At 52.0% G+C, this 25,115-nt stretch overlaps 2 protein-coding genes and 1 non-coding gene across 3 annotated transcripts in view; all 3 read left to right on the top strand.

The window, feature by feature from the left end:
- TMC3 (transmembrane channel like 3) overlaps nt 1–7,362 on the top strand; it is a 34,063-nt gene extending 26,701 nt beyond the window's left edge. Inside the window, exons 17-22 of the mRNA XM_025893166.2 lie at nt 1,631–1,741; nt 2,438–2,563; nt 3,205–3,283; nt 4,294–4,336; nt 5,114–5,369; nt 6,519–7,362. Coding sequence (XP_025748951.1) covers nt 1,631–1,741; nt 2,438–2,563; nt 3,205–3,283; nt 4,294–4,336; nt 5,114–5,369; nt 6,519–7,362 — 1,459 coding nt within the window. The remainder of the gene's footprint in view (nt 1–1,630; nt 1,742–2,437; nt 2,564–3,204; nt 3,284–4,293; nt 4,337–5,113; nt 5,370–6,518) is intronic.
- A 7,795-nt stretch (nt 7,363–15,157) lies between these two features.
- STARD5 (StAR related lipid transfer domain containing 5) lies at nt 15,158–22,800 on the top strand. The gene is made up of 6 exons (XM_025893167.2): nt 15,158–15,346; nt 15,904–15,953; nt 16,311–16,443; nt 21,193–21,310; nt 21,875–21,968; nt 22,154–22,800. The coding sequence occupies exons 1-6, from the start codon at nt 15,248–15,250 to the stop codon at nt 22,299–22,301; spliced, it is 642 nt and encodes a 213-aa protein (XP_025748952.1). The 5' UTR covers nt 15,158–15,247; the 3' UTR covers nt 22,302–22,800.
- On the top strand, nt 19,012–19,084 carry TRNAK-CUU (transfer RNA lysine (anticodon CUU)). The gene has a single exon. It is a non-coding gene; the product is annotated as a tRNA-Lys (tRNA).
- Nucleotides 22,801–25,115: the final 2,315 nt, after the last annotated feature.

The raw sequence follows: 25,115 nt of genomic DNA, 5'->3' as shown, positions 1-25,115 counted from the left end.
AATCATTACCCCTCTTTTTTTTTTTTAACTTTTTACTGGTTTAATAACCATTTAGAAAATGCACACAAGGCATAAATGTCCATTCTGATGGATGTTCACAAACCGAACACATGTAACCAGCACCCAGATCAAGACACGGAACAAGAAAAACGCCCAGAGGCCCCCACCCCTTGTACTCGATTCCACTTGCTACCAACTTCTGAGGGCATTAATGGTTCCCAGTTCTTTCCTTTACTTAAATGGAGGTGCACACACTCTGGGCTCTTCAGTCTCAGGCCTTCCTCCCTCAGTTTTGTGCTGGGGAGACTCAGCTCATGGAGGAAAACACCCCAATGTCTTTATCCACACTCCTGCTGGTAGGCACATGGGTCGTTCCCAGCTGTTGGCTAGAAAGGATGATGTTGCCTTGGACAGGCTCCTCGGTGTCTTTGTTGGGGATACACTCGGGGTGCTGCGGTCAGCTTGCAGGGCGCTTGTGTTTTCATTTTAGCCATTTTGGTGAATTCATAACACACTTTGAACACATCGATCAGAGCCCCATTGTTTTATTTTGACATAATAGTTATTTCTGTGGGTTTGTATCAGTGGCTTTCAAACTTTTGACCATGAAATGCTTACATGACAATGTATTTATATTTTATCTGCTGACCAGGACACATGTACAGGCATACATTTGTACATATGTATATGTTTTTATATATTTTATATGTGCATGCATATATATATTTATATGCATATATATACACACATATATAAATGAATATAAATATAGGCACCCCCCCATATATAGTATGTGTGCATATTCATTATATTCATTCATATATATACCTATATATAGGACATAGAGAAGGTTTCACAAATTAACAATTAACGTTCACCTGCTTACTACCTTGTATGTGCTCTGATATTTTCTATTCTCTTCTAGTCCAGTCTATTTCACTAAAGAGAGAGAGAGACATACAGAGAGACAAAGAGCGCTAGCTGACCATCTCTAGATTGACCACTCATCCTCTTCCCAGAGCTGTGTGCAGGGCCTGGCACACCCAATAATTCGGAGCCATTTCTGGGGACACCTGGGCAGCCAAGTTCCCTGATACCAGCGTAGAGCTCAGGGCCCAGGGCTTAATCAAGCAGAACAATCACCCTGAGCAGCCAGAAAGCAGAGAGGATAAGAGGTTGGGCAAAAACCACATCCAAGTGAGAGAGGAGCCTAACCATCCTTAGACATAGGAGACAAGTTCGAGGCTGGGAACAGGAGGGGGGAACCATCAGGTAGGGAGCCAGGTGGATGGAGCAAAGGTTCTAAGATTTTTCAGTGAGTCAAGCTTCTATGGGGATGACCAAGGGTTTGCCACTCTCTTGGTTTGAGGTGGACAGGTACTCAGCAAATGTTTAGTAGATGAAGAGCCGGGGCTGGACCATCTATGAAGTCCCTTTGGGCACCGATTTCTAGTTTGCTAAAGCTGCCAGCAACCCTATGACAGACCCTTTCCTAGGTAACAGCGGGAGGAAGACTTTTCTGTTCATAATGGGTCAGAGGTATGGTTTTGGTATTGGTTCTCTGGGCACATGCATCAGCAGCAGCCGGCCACAGAAGGAACTCACCACGTGGCATGCGGTTTCTTTGCAGATCCAACAACTTCTACCTGGCGATGCTCCTGTTCATGCTCTTCCTGTGCATGCTGCCAACCATTTTTGCTATTGTTCGGTACAAGCCATCTCTAAATTGCGGGCCGTTCAGGTAAGTTACTTTGTTCTGTCTGCTCTGCCTGGAGCGACTAACGGCTCTAGGGGAAGGGCCCCTGCAAGGAAACGAATTCCCTTCCTGACTGATAGAACAGGTCAGCAGCAGAGAAAGAGCTCGAACCACAGCTGGTGAATCCAAGACCAGTGCTCTTTTCTTGACAGCAGGCTGCCCTCAGAGAGGCTCCCGTCTGTGCTCATCTCGAAAAGATACAGACAACTCAGTTAAAAGCAACATGGGCAGGGGCTTAGCTCCTGTGCTACAGAGAAATCTGTCTGGTCAGATAAGCCACGTCACTTCTGATTCTATGTTATTCATCTATCCGCATCATGGTAGCGATTTCTAGACATCTCTACCTAGCATTTGCTTTAGGTCAGTTTCAAAACCATATACGACATTTAGAGGCCAGGTTTGTATACATTATTAAACACACACACACACACACACACACACACACACACACACACACACACACACTGTGGTCACTGACGCCCCCTTCAAATCTAATATCAATCAGTTAGTTCCTATAAAATCTTCTTAGGAGTGTTACATATCCCTCAGATCGGGGTGTTTGCCGTACCTCTGTAACTGACTTTGAGGACAGGACCTCTAGCCTTATAGCTGTTTCTTGATGGCTTTGCCACATCCTTCTGCTCAGAGCGATCCCATCTGGAGTTACGTCTTTTCTCGCAGTGGACAGGAGAAAATGTATGACATCGTGTCAGAAACGATCGAGAAGGACTTCCCCGCGTGGTTTGGCTCCGTGGTGGGCTACGTCAGCAGCCCTGTGGTCATCCTGCCTGCCGTGCTTCTGCTTTTGTGAGTAGCATGCACGACCTCCCAGCCAGCTTGGCCAACAAAGGAGCGCTGCTTTCCAATAATCATAGAAAATCGATGACTTCATTGCAAAGTCACGTACAGAGCCTGATGATCCGGGCAGGGACTGAATCACACAGGAGCCGGGGAAGTCCGGGGGTCCTGATTCCTCAGCCGCATTTGGGCAATCGCTGGGGCCACAACAATGGGGCTGCACGTCATTACCATTGTCCCATTGGACAGAAGTTGAAATAATCTCAGAAAGGGGCCTCACAATGCAGCTGGGTAGCTTCTGCTTGTTTTTGATTTAGAGGAAACAGAGCGGCGCGCGGGTCCAGCACTCATAGCATGATACACTGCAAAACGCCCCTCCCGTCCCCACCCCTTCCTTATCCTTATGACTCTGCAGAAGTCCAGGTCAGAGGAGGTCGCTGGGAAAACCAAGAGGAAGAAGGAAAGCAGCCCCCTCCTGATGCTGGCCAGCTTGAGCCTTCACTCACACCTTCCTCCTTGAGGGTGGGGGTGGGGTGGTTCCCCCACATGGAACCTGGGGACCTCTGGTGCCTGCCCACCAGCCTAGCAGGGAAGGTGCCCTGAGCCCAGACCCCGGGTGGGGCTCACTCATGGCCCCTGCTCTGTTCCAGCATGCTCATCTATTACCTTCAGAGCATCGCAAGGTCCTTAAAGCTCAGCAACCAGCAGCTCCGAATGCAGATCCAAAATGCAAGTATCGGATCGTCTTTGCCTTGTCATGTGTGTCAGCCACACGCCAGGTCTGGCCAGCAAGGGAATACGGGTGAGGTCCCGTTTCCAAATCACGATGAGTCTTGGCCACCCCGGGGGCGGAAGGCCACGCCTCCCCCAGGCTCTGCAGAGTTATTTCTAAGAACACCCAGGGATAGCTGCCATCTGCCCAGAAACTAACAGACTCCGGCTTTTCCTCTCCCAGGGGCCTTGCTGATGCCCTGAGCACTTTGGCGCCCTCTCGTGGCTGCCACAGCCTGTGTCAACCTGGACATCTGAGCCCACCCGCTCTGCTTGGACCCAAAGACACAACTTTTCCATGACTTTTAGACTCTGGTCGTCACTATCCTCTCTACCGTCTGGGACTTCGCTCTCAGAACGGTCAGAGGGAGGCCGACAGGTCCAGTCTCTGCACACCGCGCCGCCCCCCACCCCAACCCCACACCAGGCCAGGACAGGGGGAAGCAAGGGAGGCACCGGCCCTCAGGCTCATGGTGACCCTGCCCCACAAAGCTGGGAGTGGGTGTGTCCCTTGCCCCACCCCAGTCCCAGAACTCTGTGCAAGAAATATCTGCCTTTTTCAGTTTTTGAAAGCATACTCCATGAATATCAATTCATGTAAAGAAACAGTTCCAGAAGCAATCGAATAAGAAATGAATTTGGAGCTGCAAAGGGCATTTTTGGGGAAACATACATTTCCCCTGTTGTCAATCTATACTTTCTCTTTTGTGTTTCAGGTTAACCATATCGGCAGAGTCTAAACATGGTCTAAAAATAAAACTTGCTAGGTAAAACTTCAGCTCTTGGGTGTCAGCATTATTCATTCAAGTAACAGGTCTGAGTCCCGAGTATGCTGTCCCCAAGTGACAACAGGTGTAGGGACATGACGTATGACACATAAATCTCCCCCCACTCTCCACCCAAGATTAGTATTATTATTTCTTCCTGCTATATCCAAAACAAACATATGCTTATCATTTGTATTTTAGGCCAGATCGGAAGATAAAAAGAAGGTTGCCCAAATGGTAGAAGGTGAGTAGAAACAGAAAGGCCAGGTGTCTCGGTCAGTGACACATTTAAAAACACAGCAGTTTATGGTATACCACCAATGATAAACTGTGGTTTTCACAGTTAACTAGGCACAATGAAATAAAATCTAGGGTTATAAATCTTGGCTTAAGTTTACAATTTTTACATCATACCCAGGCCTGTGAATAACACCAAAACATGTCTGAAAGCAGAAGGAAGTTTTGAGGTAGGGGAGGAAAAGAAACCCAGAAATCTGGAGAAAACCCCTGAGAATGTCTTTGTCTTGTTCACTTTTGTGTCTTTCCCAGTGGCCATTTCTTCCTGGCAAGACCCCTCCCCGAGTCTCCACCCCAGGGTCCAGCCTCCCGAGGGCATGCCCCTCCGTCCCCCTCCCGCACGCAGGGCAAGGCCAGATGGGCACGCCCAGCCACCCACACAGCGGGCACACCTGCTCTATCCCAATTCTCCAGCAGCACCTGGACAAACTTGCTCCCACCCAGGCTCCCTGAGGGAAGAGGACAGAGCCTCCTACAGAAAGAAGGAAAACAGAAAGCAGAAGGCTGGTGTGGCCGGAAGGGAGGCAAGTGGGCAGGGATAGCTCGAGGGAAACTCAGCTGCCCCTTGGAGCCCCTGAGGGACCACGGTATTGCCCGAGGGAGGGGTGTATCTGCGAGCAGATACACTTGTTTGCAGACCCAGCAGCTGGAAGTCAGCACACGCTTGCTGCTCCATCAGCCTGCATGCGTCACGCCCTCCTCACATCCTACCCTCCCCCTGCAGCCCGAATCCAAACCCAAGAGGAAAGCAGCATGAGGCTGCCAAAGGACAGTGACCTCAGCAGCCGGCTGTCCTCGGCTCCCTCGGTGGCGCCCCAGAGCAATGGCACCGTGGTCAGTTTGGACTCATCCAGCAGCAAGAGAGGCAGGGGGGAGACCGCCGCCCAACGCACGCCCCCGAGTCCCCAGCCAGGCCTCGGCAGCCCCAGCTCACCTCTTCCTGGCACCTCCAAATCCAGGCTGGAGCAGGACGCTCACAGGTGAGCTGACCCGCAGCACAGCAGGAAACCCGCCTCCCTGGCCGTGACACCTGCCAGGGAGGGCTCAGGGCCATAAAGTACAGGATAAGAAGCCCTTAGGGATCTGAGGGTCTCAGTGGTTTCAGGGGGCCAGGGCCATCCGATTCCAATTCTGCCAGAAGGCCCCGGGGCCAGTGGCTGTGAGAAGAAATGGGGGGGACAAAGTGTGTCCAACGGGACATTCTTCCTCCTGGGCCTTCTGCCAGATAACCTCTAAGCAAACGTTCCTGCCAACCTAGGGTATGTATTTCTATAGCCCAAGGGGGGGGGGGGGAAATGCCTTTTATAATTGTTTTTTTATTATTTTTTAACTTCACAGTGGCCATAGTATTAGCAAGATCTTTTATATTTTAGTTCTAGGCTGGCCAAGTTAGTGACAAGATCGCTCTGTATTACACGGGGTCAGTTGTCTCGGCTTTACTTGCGCAGGCGACATGGGTCGAACCCTGAACCTCCTTCATGGAGGTGGGGCTTCCGGAAGATGCACTGACCCAAACTCACATAGAAAACTGTATCGGAGCTGAATGTGACACAGTGAATGCCACACGGCTAAAATACAGGGGTTACGGTATATTGGGGTTTTGGCTTTTTTCCTTGAAGACAATGGCTAGGTTAACAGAGGACTGGAAATCTTGCTATAGGAGGGTTGTCTTCGTGTATCTGTGGGGCCTTGACAAGGAGGAGGGACTCCGTTCCATTGGGTGGGCGGCCCGAGCAGCCGGACAGCTAGGTGCCTAGCCGAGACAGTGAGGGGCAGCGCTCCTAACAGGCACTCCACAAATGTTAGTCCCACTATGTGCTCCTGGATGAAAGGGGGCTCCCTCATGAAATATATTAGCAAACCCCCTATGTCCTACCCCCTCCGTGGAGAGTCACTGTGCACATCATTCCATCATTCCATGAAGGGCTCTGAGAATCCCAGGAGTAAAGACATCTGTGTAGCCGCGTTCCCCAAACGCTCCCATGCGTCCACCCGCAGAACACGCGTTAACAGTCTGGGACATGGGTCAGCGAACAGGCCAAGGGTGCCGCTGCCCCCACTCGCCGCGCTCCCAAGGCACGGGCTCGGCCGGCACCGAGGGCTTGGGGGCCTCACCACCTGTCTTACAGGTGTCTGCGTGGTCGGAGCACGAGCGCAGGTGACCAGCACGAGAACAGGTCCTGCTCCCCCAGGATGCGGATGAAGCACGCTGAAGTTGTTCACTCAGAACCTCTTTTCCGAAGAGACTTTCAGCAGATCGACCCCCCTCTTCGTGGACCGGGGCTCTCGGTCGTGGTGCCGCGTGGTCCCAGGGCCTGCGCCCCCAGATACTACATCATTAATGAACGAGACTCTCGCCAAAAACCCCATCCCACTTTCTGGCCAGAGAGACATTTCAGGATGGATGCCTTAGGGCACATGGTGGAGATGTGCCCCAGGACCAGGCGACAAGGTGTGTCCTGGGCCCCCCAGCAGGGGCACTCTCCACAGCTGAGCGAAGAAGAGGAGAATGCCCCGAGGAGAGAGTTGGTTCAATGGTCTCTCCACCCCCAGTCCCTGAGAGGCCTCCAAGGGGCTCCTCATCTTTATGTCGGCGACAGGTCAGAAAGTCAGACCCTGGCTCCCGAGCACCAGAGAAGGATGCACTTCAAGTCCTGGGATGATGGCTTTGAGGCTCCACTCGACAGGCCGGTGTGTGGGCACAAAAAGCCACGCTCCCGGAATTTCCAGTCTGCACAGCATCCCCCAAAGCTCAGAGGCAAGCCCAAGGTTGAGCCCTCCCTCACTGAATCCGATTCCGTGTCAGCGGCGTCCAGCAGCGACCAGCAAAACGGCAGCAATGACCAGTCCCTCCAGGTCGCCCCCAGCCCGGCCAAATTCCGCAGCCCTGTGGGCCAGCTGGGCAGGAGGAAGGCCATCCACAGGCAGGAGCTGGTCGCGGATCTGAACGACCTGGTTTGTTCCAACGTCTAGGGGCTTCTTCTGGTGTGGCGGTCACAGAATCGGTCCCGCCTTCAGGACGGAGACACGAACCCGCAGCCCTGAGACAGGACCACAACACCCCCTTCTCCAGCAGGCGCCTGCCAGTGGGCTGTGTCCAGGGACTCTTGTGGCCAGCGCCTCTGAACCACTAGGCTGTCCTTTCCAAAACGCCCTCCATCCCGGGTGGCCACAAATCATAGGCAAGCCAGACAGCTCATCTGGATGGCAGAGCCCCTTCCGAGATGTCCGCACCCGTCATCCATCCCATGTGTGCACCGCTTGGACCGCCATGCCTGGGACGTCTGTTTCAGCACACGGGGACTCAGTCCTCCCCGATAAGCACCCGGGACTGACGTGCCTGCCATTCAAGATCTCACAGTGCTTCATTAGTTCACATGAATCATCGGTTTTTGGAATGGCAGGAGTAACTAAAATTGGAGAGCTTAGTATACTGTCTACCACCTGTATGCACATCTGTATTAATGAATCAGGACAGCTCTATAGGAGGTCCCAGAATCCCCGAGGTTTATTGGTTCCTTTAACCGGGAAGGGTGGGATTCAAGCTGGTTTCAGGCTTCGCTGGACCTGGGGGTCAAACACCTTCAAGATCCTCTGTCTTTTCGCCTGTAGGCTCTCCTTGTTTGTTGACCTCATTTTCCCCTGGTGACAACGGGCTTCCTCCAGGTGGTATAGGTGGAAGAGGATTTCGGAGCCATGGATAATGGCAGGCTTATGCCACCCAGCCGAGGAGCCCAGGGAAAGAACAGAGGTGTCCCTCCCCACTTCACACCATCTTCACCTGTGATAATGGCTGGCTCGCCTCCCGCGGGTGTGGGGCAGGGCTCTGCAGGAGTTTGGGTGGCTCTGCTGTGGTCAACTGAAGGGCACCCCCTAGTCCCATCTCCAGGATCCCTCTTTCCACTCTAAATTGCGCCTTTCACGTTTTCTCTCCTCCACCAGACTGAGTGCTTATGGAACAAAGGCTGTCTGTTCCTTTCTGCGCCCCCAGCCACTGACACATCCTGGGTATTGTGCTCCGTTTCTACCCCTGCATAATGGCTCAGAGCGACCGACCGTGCATTAACATCTCGCACTTTCCGTGGGGCGAGGGCAGACACAGCCTAGCCGGGGGCTCTGCTCAGGGTCTCAGGCAAACTGTCGCCAGGCATCTCCTCTGAGGTGAGGGGTGGAGCAGCTCATGTGCTTGTTGGCAGAATTCATTTGCCTGAGGCTGTGGGAGGTCCTCTCTCCCCTGCTCCGTGGCCCGCTCCCCAGCACGGCTGTCTGCACATTCAAGACCAGCAAGAGAAAGCCCCTTCAGCTCTGAATCTCCTTTTCTGGGGAAATCCTGGACGCTCTTATAAAAGACCCCACCTGATCAGGTCAGGCCCAGCCAGGATAATCTCCCTTTCCATTACTTCAAAGTTAACTGCTCAGAGACCTTAATGACATCTTCAAAATCGTTCATCTTGACCATATAACAGAACCTAATCATGGGAGTGAAATCTCATCCCATTTGCCAGGGTCAGCACACTCGGTGGCAGAGTACATGGGGAAAGCACGTCAGGGAGCAGGAATCCTGGGGGCTGTTTCCGAATGCTGCCTGACACAGATACTTGTTGAATGTCAGCGGGTGGATGAATGAATGAATGAACTACACTAATGAATGAATCACAGATGACAGGGGGGATAGGATTACTATCCAAGATCTACTGCCAATTCTAACCAGAAAGGAAAGTTCGGTGTAAATAATGCCGCTCTGAAAGTAGACACACACGAACATTCCTCTCCAAATTCATGACAAGGTGTGCGCCTATTTTTAACGTATGTCGGGGGGTCACAGTCCACTCAGGAAGAAATGTTCTGCAACGCCAGGGGAACACGTGTTTGTGATAGGGGCACCCACCACAGTGGGATGAGAGTCCCCTTTCCAGGTGCTTGGTCTGGGGCTGAGGCTCAGGGCTCCCTGGGACACTGAGACACATTTTGGAAAGGCCCAGCTCTGCCTCTGGGCACCTGCAGGAGCACCTGTGTCTGTGAGGACGGGGAGGCACTCCGCCAGGACCAGAGGACAGGCATGCTCTGCATCATTCCTGAGAACACACGGATGTTGCCAACACACACACACACCCACGGCTGCAGGTATGTGTAGCACGTTTCCCTGCGCAACCTAGCTCACCTGCACAGCATAGCTCACCTGCCCGCCCGCACTCTGTCTTAGAGAAATTCGAAAGACACAGAATAGTGCAAAGCCTGGTGTCACAAGCACCCTTATTCCTACTGTGTCAGCAACTGCTGTAATCTATCTTATCTCCACCAGTCACTATTATCATTAATAAGAAAATATTACAGATACAATCAAAGCGCACTATAATCCCCACACAGAGGTCCACACCCCTCCTACTGCCAAGAATTCGGTATGTCCATTAAATTGTTTATAGTTATATATGCTGTGTGCATGTGTAAATATGTATGTCTAAATATCCATAAACAATGTGCAAGCATGTTTTACTCCAGTAAATACTATCATAGCACATGCATCATTGTACACCTTTATGTGTTTGAGGTCTGTCGATAAAATGTATCGATCAAGCTCACTTATAACCACTGCATAGTATTTCACCATATGAATAAACTCAGTCTATCCATCTCCTGGACACTGAAATCATTCCCACCTCAGCGAAAAATGTTGCACTCAACATCTTTTATAAGTCTTCACCTGCGCATGTGCTGGTGCTGACTTGGGAGTGGATGCTGGTCCTGCTGACAGGGGCATCCCTGGGGCACAGGACAGGAGCGTGTTCAACATCACGGGCTGCTCCTCTGGGAGTCTCCAGGCGCCCAGACCCCCATGCAAACTCCGTCTGCAGATGACAAGGGCCATTTTGCTTATAGCCCCACCCGAACTTGATATCGCCACACTATGTAAATTTTGCCAACCCGCTGAAAAAAAAAATCCCTAGTTATTTTAATTAATTTGCATTTCCCTGGTTGTTAGCGTCTTCCCCTGTGTGGATTGGCCCTCTGCATTTTCTCTTCTGTGAACCGATGGCCTACCCGCCTTTGCTGGGTTTTCTGTCGGCAGAGGCCACCAGCTCTGGCCCTTCTGTCCACTGCATCCTGCGGGAAGCTTCACATCTGCACCATCGAACACCTTCTCCTAACTGACGCTTCACAACATTCCTTTGGCTTTCCGTGATGGTCCTTTGGCTTTCAGTGTTGGGCGGTGGGGTGTAATGATTCACATCTGTCCTTTGGTCAAACCATCACTGAGAATATGACCCACACTATTATTAAAAAATCCCTCCTAAAAAAGCCCATGTAACAAACTCCTCCAGGTCTCAGAAATCATCACAACTGTATCCATTAAATATGACACGAGAACTCCTCTTGATAGGAATAGTCTGGTAAATATCTCAGTAACCTAAGGATACTCCCTTGGTCACTGCTTATGTTTCCAAATTCGTGAAGGCCAGAACATTCAGAGAAAAGTTTTCTGTGCATCTTTAAAAGACTCACTTCTGTAGTCTGAGGTAGTATTCCCGCTTTCCAGCTACTCTGTGTGCGTGTGTGTATGTGCATATTCCCTCTTTTTTGGGGTTTGTATATTATTGCAATTTCTGATTTTACTCTTGCCCATTTCATGCTAAACACTGTGTATCCTTACAGGGAGGAAGAGGCGGTAAAGCATGTAAGTAAACCCATGACCTTCAGAAAAAGGAACTGGGTGTGCACCACAGCTCTGCTCCTTACTAGTGATATGATTTTCAGTTTCATAGCCTGAAAATGGGATGTGGTCTGCACTTCCTAATGCTGGGGTGTTGTGAGGGTTCCAAGGTCCAGCACCAGTGCAGTGCCCAGGACGTTGACCAGCAGATAGCACAGCTCAATAACAATCAGCTGTCGCTAAGACTAAACAGACATACACGTGCTTTGCAGAAAGAGATTCATCTGTGCCGACAGCACCTGCCCGAGCGAACATAACAAATAACATAACGAACATCGCGGTCCAAGTGGAAAGCACATTCTCCATCCAGGAGCTTTTAGGGCTGGAGCAGTTGCACACGTGGCCCCACCCGTCCGTGGTCTGGAGCCGGTTTGGGGTGGACACTGCTGGGCCCCCCATGCCGTATATACCTATTTAAAACTCAGCTGGGACTTCGGTGAGGCCTGCCCTCACAGCTGGGTGACTCAGAGGCCCGAGGACCTTGCTGAAGCGGCTCTGATCGGGGGAGACTACACACCCCCTCCTTCCCATCAGCTCTGAACTGCCACCCCAGGCCCCACTGATCAGCTGGCCACGTGGGCGGACCTCCTGCCTCCTGCCCAGGCAGCTTCTCATCCTGCCGTGCCAGGCCTCCCCAGGCGAGACAGACCGGAGCTTCCCCCAGGACTGTCCTGAGACCTCACCCGTCTCCTGCTGCCATTTGTCACAGGCCTCGGGGGTCGCTTTTCTCTTCCGAATATTTCATCTACCCAGGGCTTCCCATTTTCTGAGAGCAAACATTAGAAGCTCTTGCAGTGATAAAAAAAAAAAAATTCAAAACTAATGCTCCATTTGATAAAAATAGAAATCTCTCGTGTGTCTGATGTCTAACGGAAGTCACTTTCTATAGCAAGACTTAGTTTCCTCCAGCTTTGTTTTCAGAGCATTTTATCCCCAAACAAAATTCTGGTAGGCCCCCACCTGAACAGGTTTCGAGCTGCAGCGCTACCAAAACAGTCTACATTGAACTGTTCAATGAGGCTTTTTTTTTTGTAATTTAAAAAGTCTTACATATTAGTAATTAAAATAATTAAATAGCATGCGATGATATAAAATAAGAAAGTAATCTCCTTTGGCATTACTCCCTATGGCTCACAGTTTATTCTAAACCTTTCCGGAAGTCGGTCTTCTAAAAACGTTGATGCATAAACATATACAAACATCTCTAGTTATTTCTCTCAAGATATTTATGGATATTATATATCATACATAAACATGGATTGTATGCCAAGCACCATTCTAATTGTTATTCATCTATTAAAACCTTTTGTTTTTTTTAAGATTTTATTTATTTATTTGACAGAGAGAGACACAGCGAGAGAGGGAACACAAGCAGGGGGAGTGGGGGAGGGAGAAGCAGGCTTCCCGCGGAGCAGGGAGCCCGACGCGGGGCTCGATCCCAGGACCCCGGGATCATGACCTGAGCCGAAGGCAGATGCTTAACGACAGAGCCACCCAGGCGCCCCTCTATTAAAACCTTTGATCCGTATGTCAACCTTATGAGTTAGTACTATTATTTTTCTCATTTTCCAAAGAAGGATGCTAAGATCTGCAAGGTCCAGTGACTTACCAGGGTCACAGCTAGTGAGTGGTGATGCTGGGATCTGGACCTGGACTCAGGCAATCTGAGCTGAGCACTGACTTACCTACAATACTCCTGTCCTTCAGTTTATATACTGGACTATATATATATATATGTGTGTGTGTGTGTGTGTGCATGTATACTATATATATATATATATATATATATATATATAAACATTGTTCCCTGTCAGTACACATATAAAACATTTTATGGGGGGGACAAGAATTTAAACAGTACTAAGTTGTTTTTAAAGTTAAGTTTTAAATACCATTTATTTCCTTTGTAGAGAATCAACTGCACTTGGTTAGAATAGTCTATTCATATCAAAACTCCTGTTTCTAGACAGCTGCGTGAGCTCTAGAGATCATTTCCTGTTCCAGTCCCACCTTCCTTCATCTGTGTCACATTGCTTTAATGGCTACATAATATTCCACCAAATGAATAGCCTGTCACTTTCTTTACTCTTTGGACAAATAGATCGTTTCCTGTTGCAAGATGCATCTTATGCATGCCTGTGCAGGAGGCGCTGGGTCAAAACACAAGTAAACTAAAATTTTAAGATAGGTTGTTTTCCTCCCAGAAGATTACATAAACTTACACTCTTGCCCACAGTGTATAAAAAAATTTTCTCTATACACTTACCAACACAGGGAATTAACAAACCTCTGCCTAGCTACCCATCAGATAGCTGTGAACCTGTTCCCTTGTTTTAATTACAAATTCCCTAGATAGGAAGGAGGTTCTGCATCTTTTCATATCTTTATTAGCCCTGTTAATTTGGGTTTCTGCAGAGTATCTGTTCACATCTGATGCATTAGTTTTGTCTGTTAGGTTGTTTGAAAATTTCCTAGTAATTTATAAGAGCACTTTGTACATGAAAAAATTTACTTTCAGTCAAAATATGCTCCATTTTTTCCTTCAGACTATCGCCTAACTTTTTGTGGTATTTTTGATGTGCTTAATTGTTTTAAAATATTTTATTTATTTATTTGTCAGAGAGCACAAGCCGGGCGGAGCGGCAGGCAGAGGGAGAAGCAGGCTCCCCGCTGAGCAGGGAGCCCGATGCAGGACTCAATCCCAGGACACTGGGATTATGACCTGACCTGAAGGCAGACACTTAACTGACTGAGCCACCCATGCCTAATTTTTTTTAATGTGGTTACCTTATCGGTCTTTTTTTTATGGCTCCCAGGAATACCCACTTGTGTCACTTCACTTGCCCATCACAAGGGCACACAGAGACACGTATTAGTGTCCCATTTCCCCTTGGAGCAAACTGAGGCACTAAGACGTTAAGTGACTAGCCCAAAACCACACAGCCACTACTGGCTGAAGCTGGGTCCAGAGTCTGGAACTCCCTCATTCCCCATGCACGGCTTCTTTACAACCCCACAGCCTATCACATCCTCCGAAAAGGGTTTTCAAGTAGTCATTGTGTTTACAACCTTTTTTTCAAACCTGTAAATGAAATGATAAACAGACAAATAGAAGCACAAATAGGCCTCTGTGCTGACCTTTTCAAATATTTAGTTGGTTATATAAGAGGAGGAAAACGAGACTGCCCTTGCCGTTCACACGCGGGGGATGTGACCCCACTCGCTCGCCAGGACCTGGGCCACCTGCTCGCGGAGAAGCCTGTACCTCTTAGCCAGAGCCCAGCTCTCCCCCAGATGCCCGGGCACCTCAGCCTCCTGGACACCTCCACTTAGCTCTTTCAGGCCCTATGGCCAAAAACTAAAGAGAACAGACTGAGGGTTGATGGAGGGAGGTGGGTGAGGGATAGGCTAGATGGGGGATGGGTATTAAAGAGGGCACTTGTGAGGAGCACTGGGTGTTGTATGTAAGTGATGAACCACTGAGTTCTACTCCTGAAACCAATAGTGCGCTGTATGCTAACTAACTAGAATGTAAATAAAAATTAAAACAAAAACCCGTGCCCAGAACTGAACGCGCCAGGTCTCCACTCAGCTGGGCCAGCAGGGGCTCCGGCCGCAGGGCGGGGCCACCGAGCTCCCCGCTTCAGTGGCACAGACCTCCAGATTCCACCCGGGGGCCCTGCCCCAGGAGCCCTCTCCTGCGCGGCCCGCCCCCCCCCCGCCCCGCGCCCCCCCCCCGCAGCAGCCGCCCCACGTCATCTCTGAAGCGAACTGCACCGCCGCCCCGCCCCGCCGCAGGCCTCTGGGCGCTCGGAGCGGAAGTCCACGCTCCCGGCCGCCAGTGGCCCCGCGGGGCCGCCCCCCCAGCTCGAGGCGCAAGGCCCCTCCCAGGCCGGAGGCGGACCCGCGGGTCTACACCGCCCGCCCAGGACCGCCCAGCCTGGCCCGGCCGTCTCCGGCCCTGCCAATCTCGGGGCGGGGCGGGGCGGGGCCTGTCTGCCCGCCTGGGCCAATCCGGGGGCGTGGGGCGGGGCCTGGGCTGAGGCTCCGTCCCCCGGCCCGGGCGTGGCGGCCTCGCAGACCCAGAGCCGGCCTCCGCCACCGCGCACCCGGGCCTTGACCCCGCAGCCACGCGCAACCCTTGGCGCTATGGACCCTGCGCTGGCCGCGCAGATGAGCGAGGAGGTGGCGGAGAAGGTGCTCCAGTACCGGCGGGACGAGTCAGGATGGAAGATTTGCCGGGAAGGCGTGAGTGAGGAGCTGGGCAGGAAGGGGTCGCGTGCGCCCTGGGGCTGGGGTCTCCGAAGACCCTAGGCTCCTCTTCCTGCTCCTTTCTGCTCTCTAATACCCTGGAGCTGGATTGGGTAGGGGTAGATTCCGTTGAGGGTTGTTTCTTTAAAAAATCCTGGGCCTGTTGTGTGCACTAGGACCCCGGGAGATGTATCTGTCCCTTTCATTGAGTGACTTGCCCAAGGTCAGCTGGCTAGCAAATGGTGGTGAGGCTCCAGAGCCTATCCTCATCTTAGCATGAGCCTCTCCCCGTTCCCAGGAGGGTGGCACGGGAATAGTTTTTGCTTATGCGAGGCTTCTAATTTTTAAGGAATAGGTGGAAATTGCTTGAGGAGACAAATGGCATGGTGGCTTTTAGGAAGTTTGAAAAACACCCAGGGCTCTTCGAATCAGCCAGGTCAGGTCACATCTCTTGAGGCTCCAGACTTCTCTTCTGTATAGCACAGGGGATTGGGTCAGGTGATCTCCCAGAGCCTTTCTAGCTCTAAATTCTACGATTCTGTGCCTTTTGACAGAATGGAGTTTCAGTTTCCTGGAGGCCATCTATGGAGTTTCCAGGGAACCTGTAAGTGCATGCCTTGTCAAAGTTTGTCAGAGGTGCTACTCCTTCTTGATGTCTCTGTGGGTTTGCTTCCTAAAATAATTCCAGTCTACCCTAGCACCCTGGAATCCACTTGCCAATTATATTCCGGAAAAGCTTCTGTTATTATTATCTAAATCATTTCCAGCAAACTGTATCTCGTGAAAACGCACGGTCTGTTTCTGCAGGTCTGAGGGGAGGTGGGCTGGTTAACTCTCAGCCCCTGATCTGCAAGGGTGCCGGAAAGAGCAATGACAGATGTGGCGGTTAGTCCTCCTGTATGATCCCAGGATCAAAAGCTTTGGTGGGGTTCCTGGGCTCACATTCCTTCTTGTGCTCCAGGTACCGGGGAGAAGGAATCGTGAACGCGACACCAGAGAAGGTGTGGGACTGCATCAAGCCGCTTGCTGGGACCCTTCGGGACAAGTGGGATGAGAATGTGAGCAGCTTTGAAATTATCGAAAGCCTCACTGATGTAAGTCTTTCTGAGCGCTGTTACCCTAGCAAGTAACCTGACCCTGTCCCTCTGGAGGGGGTCAGGGACACCTTTTGGCAAGGGCAGGACCCCGCACAGCCCCAGTCTGCTGCAGGTGGGAAACCCTGTGACCAGATGGGTGGAGAAGTCCTAAGCGGAGCTCAGAGAAATCGCAGGTGCTTTGAAGGCGGGCAGCGCGAACGTGGGCTCTGAGGTTGCTAAAGCTGCGGCTGGATTTGATTCATCAGCCTGGGTGTGAAATAGTGCCCCTTGATGGGGCCATGATGATGAATCCAGAGTCGTGGCCAGAGCCAGCGTTCTCTGCCCAGCTGTAGGGATTACAGTTTCTCCATTGGTACAATGTATGTCGTCCAAGCTAGCGCTGCCCAGTAGAACTTTCCAGAATGATGGAAATGTTCTGTAACAACCCTGTCCACTACAGTAGCCCCTAGCCCCCGTGGGGCCACAGAGCACTTGAAAGGTGTCTAGTTGGAGGAAACGAATTGTTCACTTTATTTATTTTTCATTACTCTCAGGGTAAATTTAAATAACCACATGACGCTAGTGGCATAATTCTAGGTGCTTCTGTCCTGAGAATATTGAGCGTTAGGAATTTGTAGCATTAAGAACACACCTCGTTTTGATTACAGAAGTTAAGAAGGAAAAAAAAACTCGTAGCCAAAACTAATAATGAAGTTGCCTTGGGGAGATGTTGCCAACCTGTTTGATTCTGACATCCATAGACGTGACACCCTCTTGCGTGTTTACACAGATGGTGTTGTGAAACCTCAGGCCATAGCTCTGTGCTGGCCCATCTGGAGGACCCAGGTGTTCTTGGCCCGGACCAAAATTCACATTTCAGTTCATTGTCAAGAGTTTATGTGGGTATTTCCTGAAGGGTGGGGCACACACCCCCGAGATACAAAGGATATTAGGCAAACACTGAAATTGAATCAGACATGATGATGTCACCGGGACTCGGTTCTTTTTTAATTCCTCTCCTAGCTTGAAGGGGAGAGTTTCAGTTAGGTGCTAATGTGCCTGTGACTCCCATTTAACACTTGGCTAATCTCCTTTATAACAAAACCGGACAGCTGGCCTCAACCTCAGAATCAGAATTAGAACCCAGCAATCCTTTGTGTGTATATTTTGCAGATAGTTAAGTAGCATCCTTTTAAAATAAATTTGTCCAGGGACGCCTGGGTGGCTCAGTTGGTTAAGCGACTGCCTTCGGCTCAGGTCGTGATCCTGGAGTCCCGGGATCGAGTCCCGCATCAGGCTCCCTGCTGAGCAGGGAGTCTGCTTCTCCCTCTGACCCTCTTGCCTCTCGTGCTCTCTATCTCTCATTCTCTCTCTCTCTCAAATAAATAAATAAAATCTTTAAAAAATAATAATAATAAAATAAAATAAAATAAATTTGTCCAAGTTTATAAAAGTGAGCACATTTAGATAAAAATATTAAGTGAACAGCAACATAAGGGCTACCAGAGAGAGTAAAAAAATTGGGAAGACAATATACAAATAATTATACACACATGCTTCGAGTTGAGAAACCATGGGCTAAGGCCCTTTACAACCTAACACAAATGTGACAGAATGACATATATGGAGTTTCCTTACTGAAGGTAACCATGGCTGCATTTCTGTAGGGTGTTTAGACTTGGGAGTTGGGGAAGATAAGGAAAAAGGACTTTCATATATGCTAAAGAAGACCCTGGGATACTGTAGGCTTGGCGATTAGCAAGCTAAGGTTGCTTTAGCCTCTAGGAAAGCCTGAACAGTAAGATAATTGAAAGTTTCCCGGAGGAATGTCACACATACCCACTCAGGAATCGGGGGTGGGGGTAGGTTGCAGGTTGTCAGCCGGTGCTTTGTCCTCAGCTAGCCTTCTGCTCCCTCCTCAATGCTACACGGTCTCTCTCTGAGCGCTCTGGTTCTTTCTAGGAAGGCATGCCTGCTTCCCTGCCTGGGGCCACAGGGGACCCTCAGTCCTTGGCCTAGGGCTGAGCCAGTGTGGGCCCAAAGCAGCCCCCAATCCCTCCCCCCTCCCCTGTACCCTGCCTGACCCTGTCAGTTCTGTCCTGCAAGTTTTCAAATGTTTTGCATGCCCATCTCCAACAGACTTCTGGGAAGTCTTACTTCATCCCCACACATGCACTTGACACCTAACATTTAGTTAACGTCTAAAATTTTCATCATAAATTGCAAAGAATGACTTTTTTGAAAAAAACATTTTATTTATTTGAGAGAGAGTGAAAACGATCACAGAGGGAGAGGGAGAAGCAGACTCGCGGCGGAGCGGGGCGCCCGATGCGGGGCTCGATCCCAGGACCCTGGGATCATGACCTGAGCCGAAGGCAGACGCTTAACCCACTGGGCCACCCAGGCTGCCCCTAAAAGCATGCCATTTTTAACATGTGATAAATCAGGCAGTTTTGAGCAAAACAATGACTTCATTCTTTTAGATGTATCTGCGTGACATGAAGTTTTATTTACTATCATTTATTTTAAAAATACATTGATGTGATGTGGGCCAGGAGCGAATGGCGAAGAAAGAATTCTTGAGTCGCCCGGCTAGCTCAGTCGGTAGAGCATGAGACTCTTAATCTCAGGGTCGTGGGTTCGAGCCCCACGTTGGGCGGGCTCTACATTTGGGCGCCTGGGTGGCTCAGATGGTTAAGCGTCTGCCTTCGGCTCGGGTCATGATCCCGGGGTCCTGGGATCGAGTCCCGCATCGGGCTCCCTGCTCCTTGGGAGCCTGTTTCTCCCTCTGCTTCTCTCTCTCTGTCTCTCATGAATAAATAAATAAAATCTTAAAAAAAAAAAAGAATTCTTGAGACGTGTTAGGTGCAGAAAGGTGCTTTTATTAAGGCACAGGGACAGGACCCGGGGCAGAGAGCTCTGCACTGGGGGTGTGAGGGGCTATTGATTATATACAGTGTTAAGTTGGGGGGTAGAGATAGAGGAAGTTTCCACAAGGATTTTCGTATGCTGAAGAAGACTTCCAGGATCCCGGAGGCCTGGCTGTGATCAAAAGCTAAGGTTGCTTTTTGCCTCTAGCAAAGCTTTGACAAGAAGGCAGTCCTGGGTTCCTGGAGGAATATCGTACTCTGCCTGACTCAAGGATTTGTCATTTGGCTGCAAGTTTGTAAGGAAATTTAATTTTATCCGCTTTCTTTTGCCTTAGTTCTCCTCATCATTTCTTGAACTTATTTTTCCATTGCAAGTAGGCTACTGAATTTTCATCCTGGTATATTTATTCTTCAAAGACATCATCCTTCGTCATGAATGTGTACATGAATTCTATGTATATATATTTATGTATATAATATATCTCCTGTGACCTTAAGACACATTACAAATGTGGATGCAGGACTGTTATACGTAAAAAGTAATCTATTTTACATCTCTCGGTGAGGGGAATGGGAGGTCCTTTCTCAAGTTGATTCATGTGCCCATGAAAAGATAGGACTTACTGCTAGAAGGAGAGGGGCGCCTGGCTGGCTCGGTCAGTGGAGTAGGTGACTGTGGACCTCGGGGCTGTGGGTTCGAGCCCCACATTGTCGGATGCAGAGATGACTTAGAAATGAAATCTTTAAAGAAAAAAAAAAAAAAGAAAGGTGGAGCCTTCGGTGGACAGTAACTGGGAATAGAGGAAGACACGGGCTGCTGGTGAGCTGAGGTCCTGGAGAAGGGGAGAAGAAGCTGACCTGCGGTTCCTCCTTGCCATTCAGGGGAATGGCGAGGACGCACAGAAGGAGCCCTCCCATGCAGACTGGTATTTATCAGCTTGATTTTGAGAAATCCCAAGTACTCGAATTCTGAGTTGGACAGATAGGTGACAGACGGGCAGCAGGATGGACACAGAGCCGGGTGCGAGTTTATGGATTTATCACGTGTTGCTGCCTTTGGCATTTCTTATCAATACTGTAAGTGCTCCTTCGGGAATGATGCATCCCACAGCAGGAATCGGGACGAGAAGAATTCCGAAGTGCCAAACTGCCTTGTTTCTTACAGCAAGGTCTGGTCTTAAGAGGGGAGAAGAAGAGGGGAGAACGTGGGATTCTTGGTCTTAAGAGGGGAGAACGTGGGGTTCTAACTCCAGCATGCCGTGCCTTGCTCAACTACTGGAATCAGCATCCTGACGTGTCCCCCTGGTGCCCTGGGAGACTTGGCACCCGGGGACCGTGCCTGCCAGGGAGATTCCAGATGGGTAGGGTGTGCCGTGCGTTTGTCTCAAGTGGAAAGGGAGAGGCTGTGTGAAGGTGAGCCTGCGCTCAGGCTGGTGTTTTTAGGAAGAACGCAGGGAGGCTGAGTCATCTGGACATGGATTCCCAGTGCCCCCCGGGATTGCATGCCCACCTGAAGACTCAGACCCTGTGGGCAGAGGTGTCTCTGCCAAGACGCTCCACGCCCCAGTCTTAAAACCCAGTCCCTTCAAGTGCGGTCCCTTCTTGCCCATGCCACACCCCAGAGAGCGCCGTCCCATCCTACACCTGACCCGTTCTTCTCCCCTGTGACCCTGGAGGGGTTGCTGCTGGAGGCGGAGAAGGGTAGGATAAAGCCTGGGTGGGTTGGGGCGACCTTGCCTTCGAGGTGGGAGAGTGGACTGGTGGGGTGTTCTGAGATTGGGTGAGGCTCAAGGGGTGCTCCCTCCAGGACCTTGCTCTGAGGGCCAGACTCCTCATTTCCCAGACGCTGGGTGTGGGGTGGGGCCCAGGGCAGCTGGACTCCTCCGTGCTTTGACAGATGCTCTGCGTGAGCAGAACCGCCAGCCCCTCAGCCGCCATGAAGCTCATTTCCCCCAGAGACTTCGTGGACTTGGTGCTCGTCAAGAAGTATGAGGATGGGACCCTCAGTTCCAATGGTGAGTGACAGCCGGGGTGTCACCAGGTGCAGGGGGAGCGCGTGCCATGGGGGGCCAAGGTGAGAGGGTGCACAGGCCAGTCACCCGACAGTGACCTCACAGATGTGGCCAGCACCCTTTGTCGCTGCTGAGGCTCAAGGTCTCCACTGTCGGTGTGCGGGGTTGTCGCTCTGTCCCCTCCCTCCTGCCACGGCGCACGTCCCACTGCCTCCCGAAAGCTGCAGCCCCTGCCATATCTGCGGATCTTCCACGTGGGCACAGAGGGCGGATCAGAGGTGCCTCCCCCCTGCCGCCAAGCCTTCCACTGTGGAATGTTCTTTTCTGTAAGATGCTGGCAGGCGTGGGAAGCCGTGAACATGGGTGGGTGCGTGTGTGGGTTTGTATGTGTACGTATGTGAGTGTGTGTGTGTGTGTGTGTGTGTGTGCGTGAGGGTAAGGGATGGTGGGGGCGCTCAGGGGCAGGTCCCGGGGCACCATGCTGACTCCTCAGGCTCCAGATGGGGGGGTGCTGCATGCACTAGGGGTGAGGGCGTAGCTCACCTCCCGTTTTGCTCTGTCTTCCAGCTGTCAACGTGGAGCATCCATTGTGTCCCCTGAAGCCAGGTTACGTGAGAGGCTTTAACCACCCTTGTGGCTGCTTCTGCGAGCCTCTGCCAGGGTAAGGACAATCTCCCGGCCTGAGTGACATGCCCAGACCTACCCATAGCTTACTGCGGACCTTCTGTTCGATGGGCGCGTGAATTACAATTTGCAGTAGTAAACCTGCCTTACGGCCCCGCGGGCTTTGACATTACGGAGCACTGTTCTGAACACGTCAGTGACGCAGCGTGCCCGTTTCCCTAGGGAGCCCGAGAAGACCAACCTGGTCACATTCTTCCAGACCGACCTCAGCGGCTACCTCCCACGGAGTGTGGTGGACTCCTTCTTCCCCCGCAGCATGGCGGGGTTCTATGCCAACCTGGAGAAAGCCGTGAAGACCTTGTACAACTGACGTTCTCACCTACTGGCCGAGGGCTCCCGTGACTCACGCAGAGCTCCCAATGGCGGGGTACCGGAGAGCCCCGAGGGCCGGTTTTCAGCCTTTGGGACCCGCTTGGGGACAGCTCGTCTCCGAGAAGCTGGCTGGAGTGGCCCCCGCCGCCCCGCTCCCCCTGCCCCCTCGGGGCCGGCCTGGGGGAGTCGCTCCTGTGCCCTCTCTGCTGGTTGTCCACACACCTGCAGGCAGTGGACCCCAGGGCATGCGCTCTGGTCTGAAGCCTGTGTGTGCCAGTCCCCGCCAGAGACCGCCTGCGCCCCCCACCCCGTCTGTCAGAAAGAACCCCCATCGACACCGAAAGCCAGGCTCTGCTGCCTTGTGAGTATCCGGTGCCCTCCAGCCTGATAACACCGCACCAGATTTCCCCCCCTTAAAAAGATAACGGCTTGGAAAATACCGTTTTAACAAATGAGATAAGCGCTGAGGAAAAATACATTCACTGTTTCTTTTTGAATCGGTCGTTCCCACTCTTTCCTGCTGTGCTAACTCCCGTGTCCCCAGCCAACCCAGGCAGCCTGCATCTGCCGCAAGCCGACTGCAGCCTTGGGTCGGGCAGTGTCTGGAATGATGGTGAGCGGAGCAGGCCTCTCCTGCCTCTGAGGAGCGCCTTCTCTCTCTTGGTGTTCGCCTTCTCCTCCCCTCTGTCTGGAGGCCGGGCTGGAGTCCTCGCTGGTCGGGCCACACTGCTGTCAGCATGAAGGACGGGAGGGCGGGTCCCCTCCGGCAGCCCTGGCTGGAGTCCCCGCTCCGGGCTCTGCTCTGAGGCCGCACGGGCCCTCACCAGCCTGGCCCAGAGTGTGCGTCGTCGGAACCGGGGAGCACAGCCTTGCCACCTGGAAGGGGCCTCAGCAGCCACACGAGGTCCCTTCCCTGTCTCCGGTCGGGACCGCACAGCCTGCGGGTGAGGAACATCCCTGTGTCTGGCCACAGTGACCTTGTGATGGCAGTGACAAGCGGAAGACAGTCCCCTTGTGCGTAGTAGCTTATTCCCCACCCTCGAGTCCCGGGGTGTCTGTCTCCGGATGTGCCGAAGTGCGAGCAAGCTTTGATACAGGACAGCTCCGTGTCAAGGGGTTAGAGAGAGCCCCCTTCTTATGGATTGTGATGTGGCTACAGATCCCACAGTCATGCCATTGGGATGATCCAGCTAACTTATCAAGAAAGCTTCATCAGACTCTTGGATTTGTTTAGATTTCATTCCCGCAGTAAGTACGTAGCAGGTCCTTACTCTGCTGGGCACCAGCTCAGGAGACCCCGGAAGCTGCCTGTGCCGCCCTGTCTAGTAGGGTGGAAAGCCAGCCCCCCGAGGACCTGGGCCACGGGGTCCATCGGGTGAAACTGTGCACTGGACTAGGAGTCCGAAAACGTGCACCTGGCCCGGTGCCTACCACTCCCTCGGAATTTCTGTTCCTGAACAGTGCTTTCACCTGCTCCTGCTTCGACGTCCTGTCTTTATAGGACAATGTAGGGACGTGAATAGCAATCCGGACGTAGCCTGCTGCTTGAGTCCGTGCAGCTGAAATGACGTATGGTCTGGTAAGACACGGCTCAAAGCAAAGCACCGGGGCAGCCTGAGAGAGGCCCTGGGGAGGGTGCACGTCCATGGGGTGGAAGTGGGTCCCTGGCGGTGTTTGGGGATGACCGGAAGCCGCTTGCCGAGGCGCTGTTCTCTGCCTCTCCTCCGCTCTGAAGACGTTGGCCAGGGACGGCCGATTCTCCCGTGTAAATCCCAGCACCACGAAGTGCTAATGGATGAGCTCTTGTGTTAAGACCCTGCTGGCTCCTGGACGGAGGACCCTCCACCCCACTCCACCCCGAGCCTGGAGACTGGAGACTTGACCCCTGGTGGCGTCCTGAGTCGGGGAGAGGGCGATGTTCTGAAGCAGGAGAAGGGACTGGAGGACTGTGGGCTCACCCCCAGCCATGTCCTAGTTCTGAGACAAACCTGCCCAGACGCGCGGGACGCCTTCCCTGTGTCCCTGGCCGTGTGCTTGTGCGTGTCGCTGGCTCCCACTGCTGACGGAAGGCCACTCCTCCTTCCCTGGGCTGGACCGCATGCCCGACCTGGCTGCTTGCCCAGCAGTTGCCCAGTTGGCTCTGCGAGATGGGCTGGGTGTACCTCCAAGTCTGCGTGTCCTCATCGGCCAGCCCAGGGCAGGACAGGTAGGGTCCTGTGGCGTGCCTGTGGAACTCAGGCAGCCTTCCAGGGCTGGATCGCGGTGATCGTCAGTGTTCGTTAAACCCGAAGAACCGGTCCACGCGGTGTCTCCGAGTCCTTGTCTCTGTGTAGGGCTTGACAAAGTTCAGAAGGGTTATGCACAAGGCAGGAAGCAGGACGCGACTACTGTAAGCCCGCTGCTTCCCGCAATGAATGAGTCAGCGAGCTGATGCCCACTGCAGTGACGTCACACACAGCATTTGCGTGAAGAGGGGCCCCCGGCGGGTTTTCTATGAGTTCACTGCCAGGAAACAGTCTTTGCTTCCTGTGGACCCTGGAGAAGCCACCAGACTCCACTGACATGGCCCCAGCACTCCTGGCCTGGGAATAACTCGTTGGCATGTTGCCTCCAGTCTCCACCGTGATCACGGGGCTGGGGCAGGGCTGGGACACTGCCCGGGGTCTGGTCAGGGAGCGCTGGTTGCTGCTAATACGCCCCTTTGTCCTGAGTGTGGCCGTCAGGCATTAAGAGATGAACAAACCAAATAAATACCCCTTTGGTCAGGCACTGTTCCGTCCGTACCAGATCACGGAAAAGAAGGACGTAATCT

Source organism: Callorhinus ursinus, unplaced genomic scaffold (genome assembly GCF_003265705.2).
Source record: "Callorhinus ursinus isolate GAN/ISIS: 27379988/994484 unplaced genomic scaffold, GSC_fseal_2.0 scaffold45, whole genome shotgun sequence".
Taxonomy (NCBI): Eukaryota; Metazoa; Chordata; class Mammalia; order Carnivora; family Otariidae; genus Callorhinus; species Callorhinus ursinus.
This window is presented reverse-complemented; position numbering and strand designations above follow the sequence as displayed.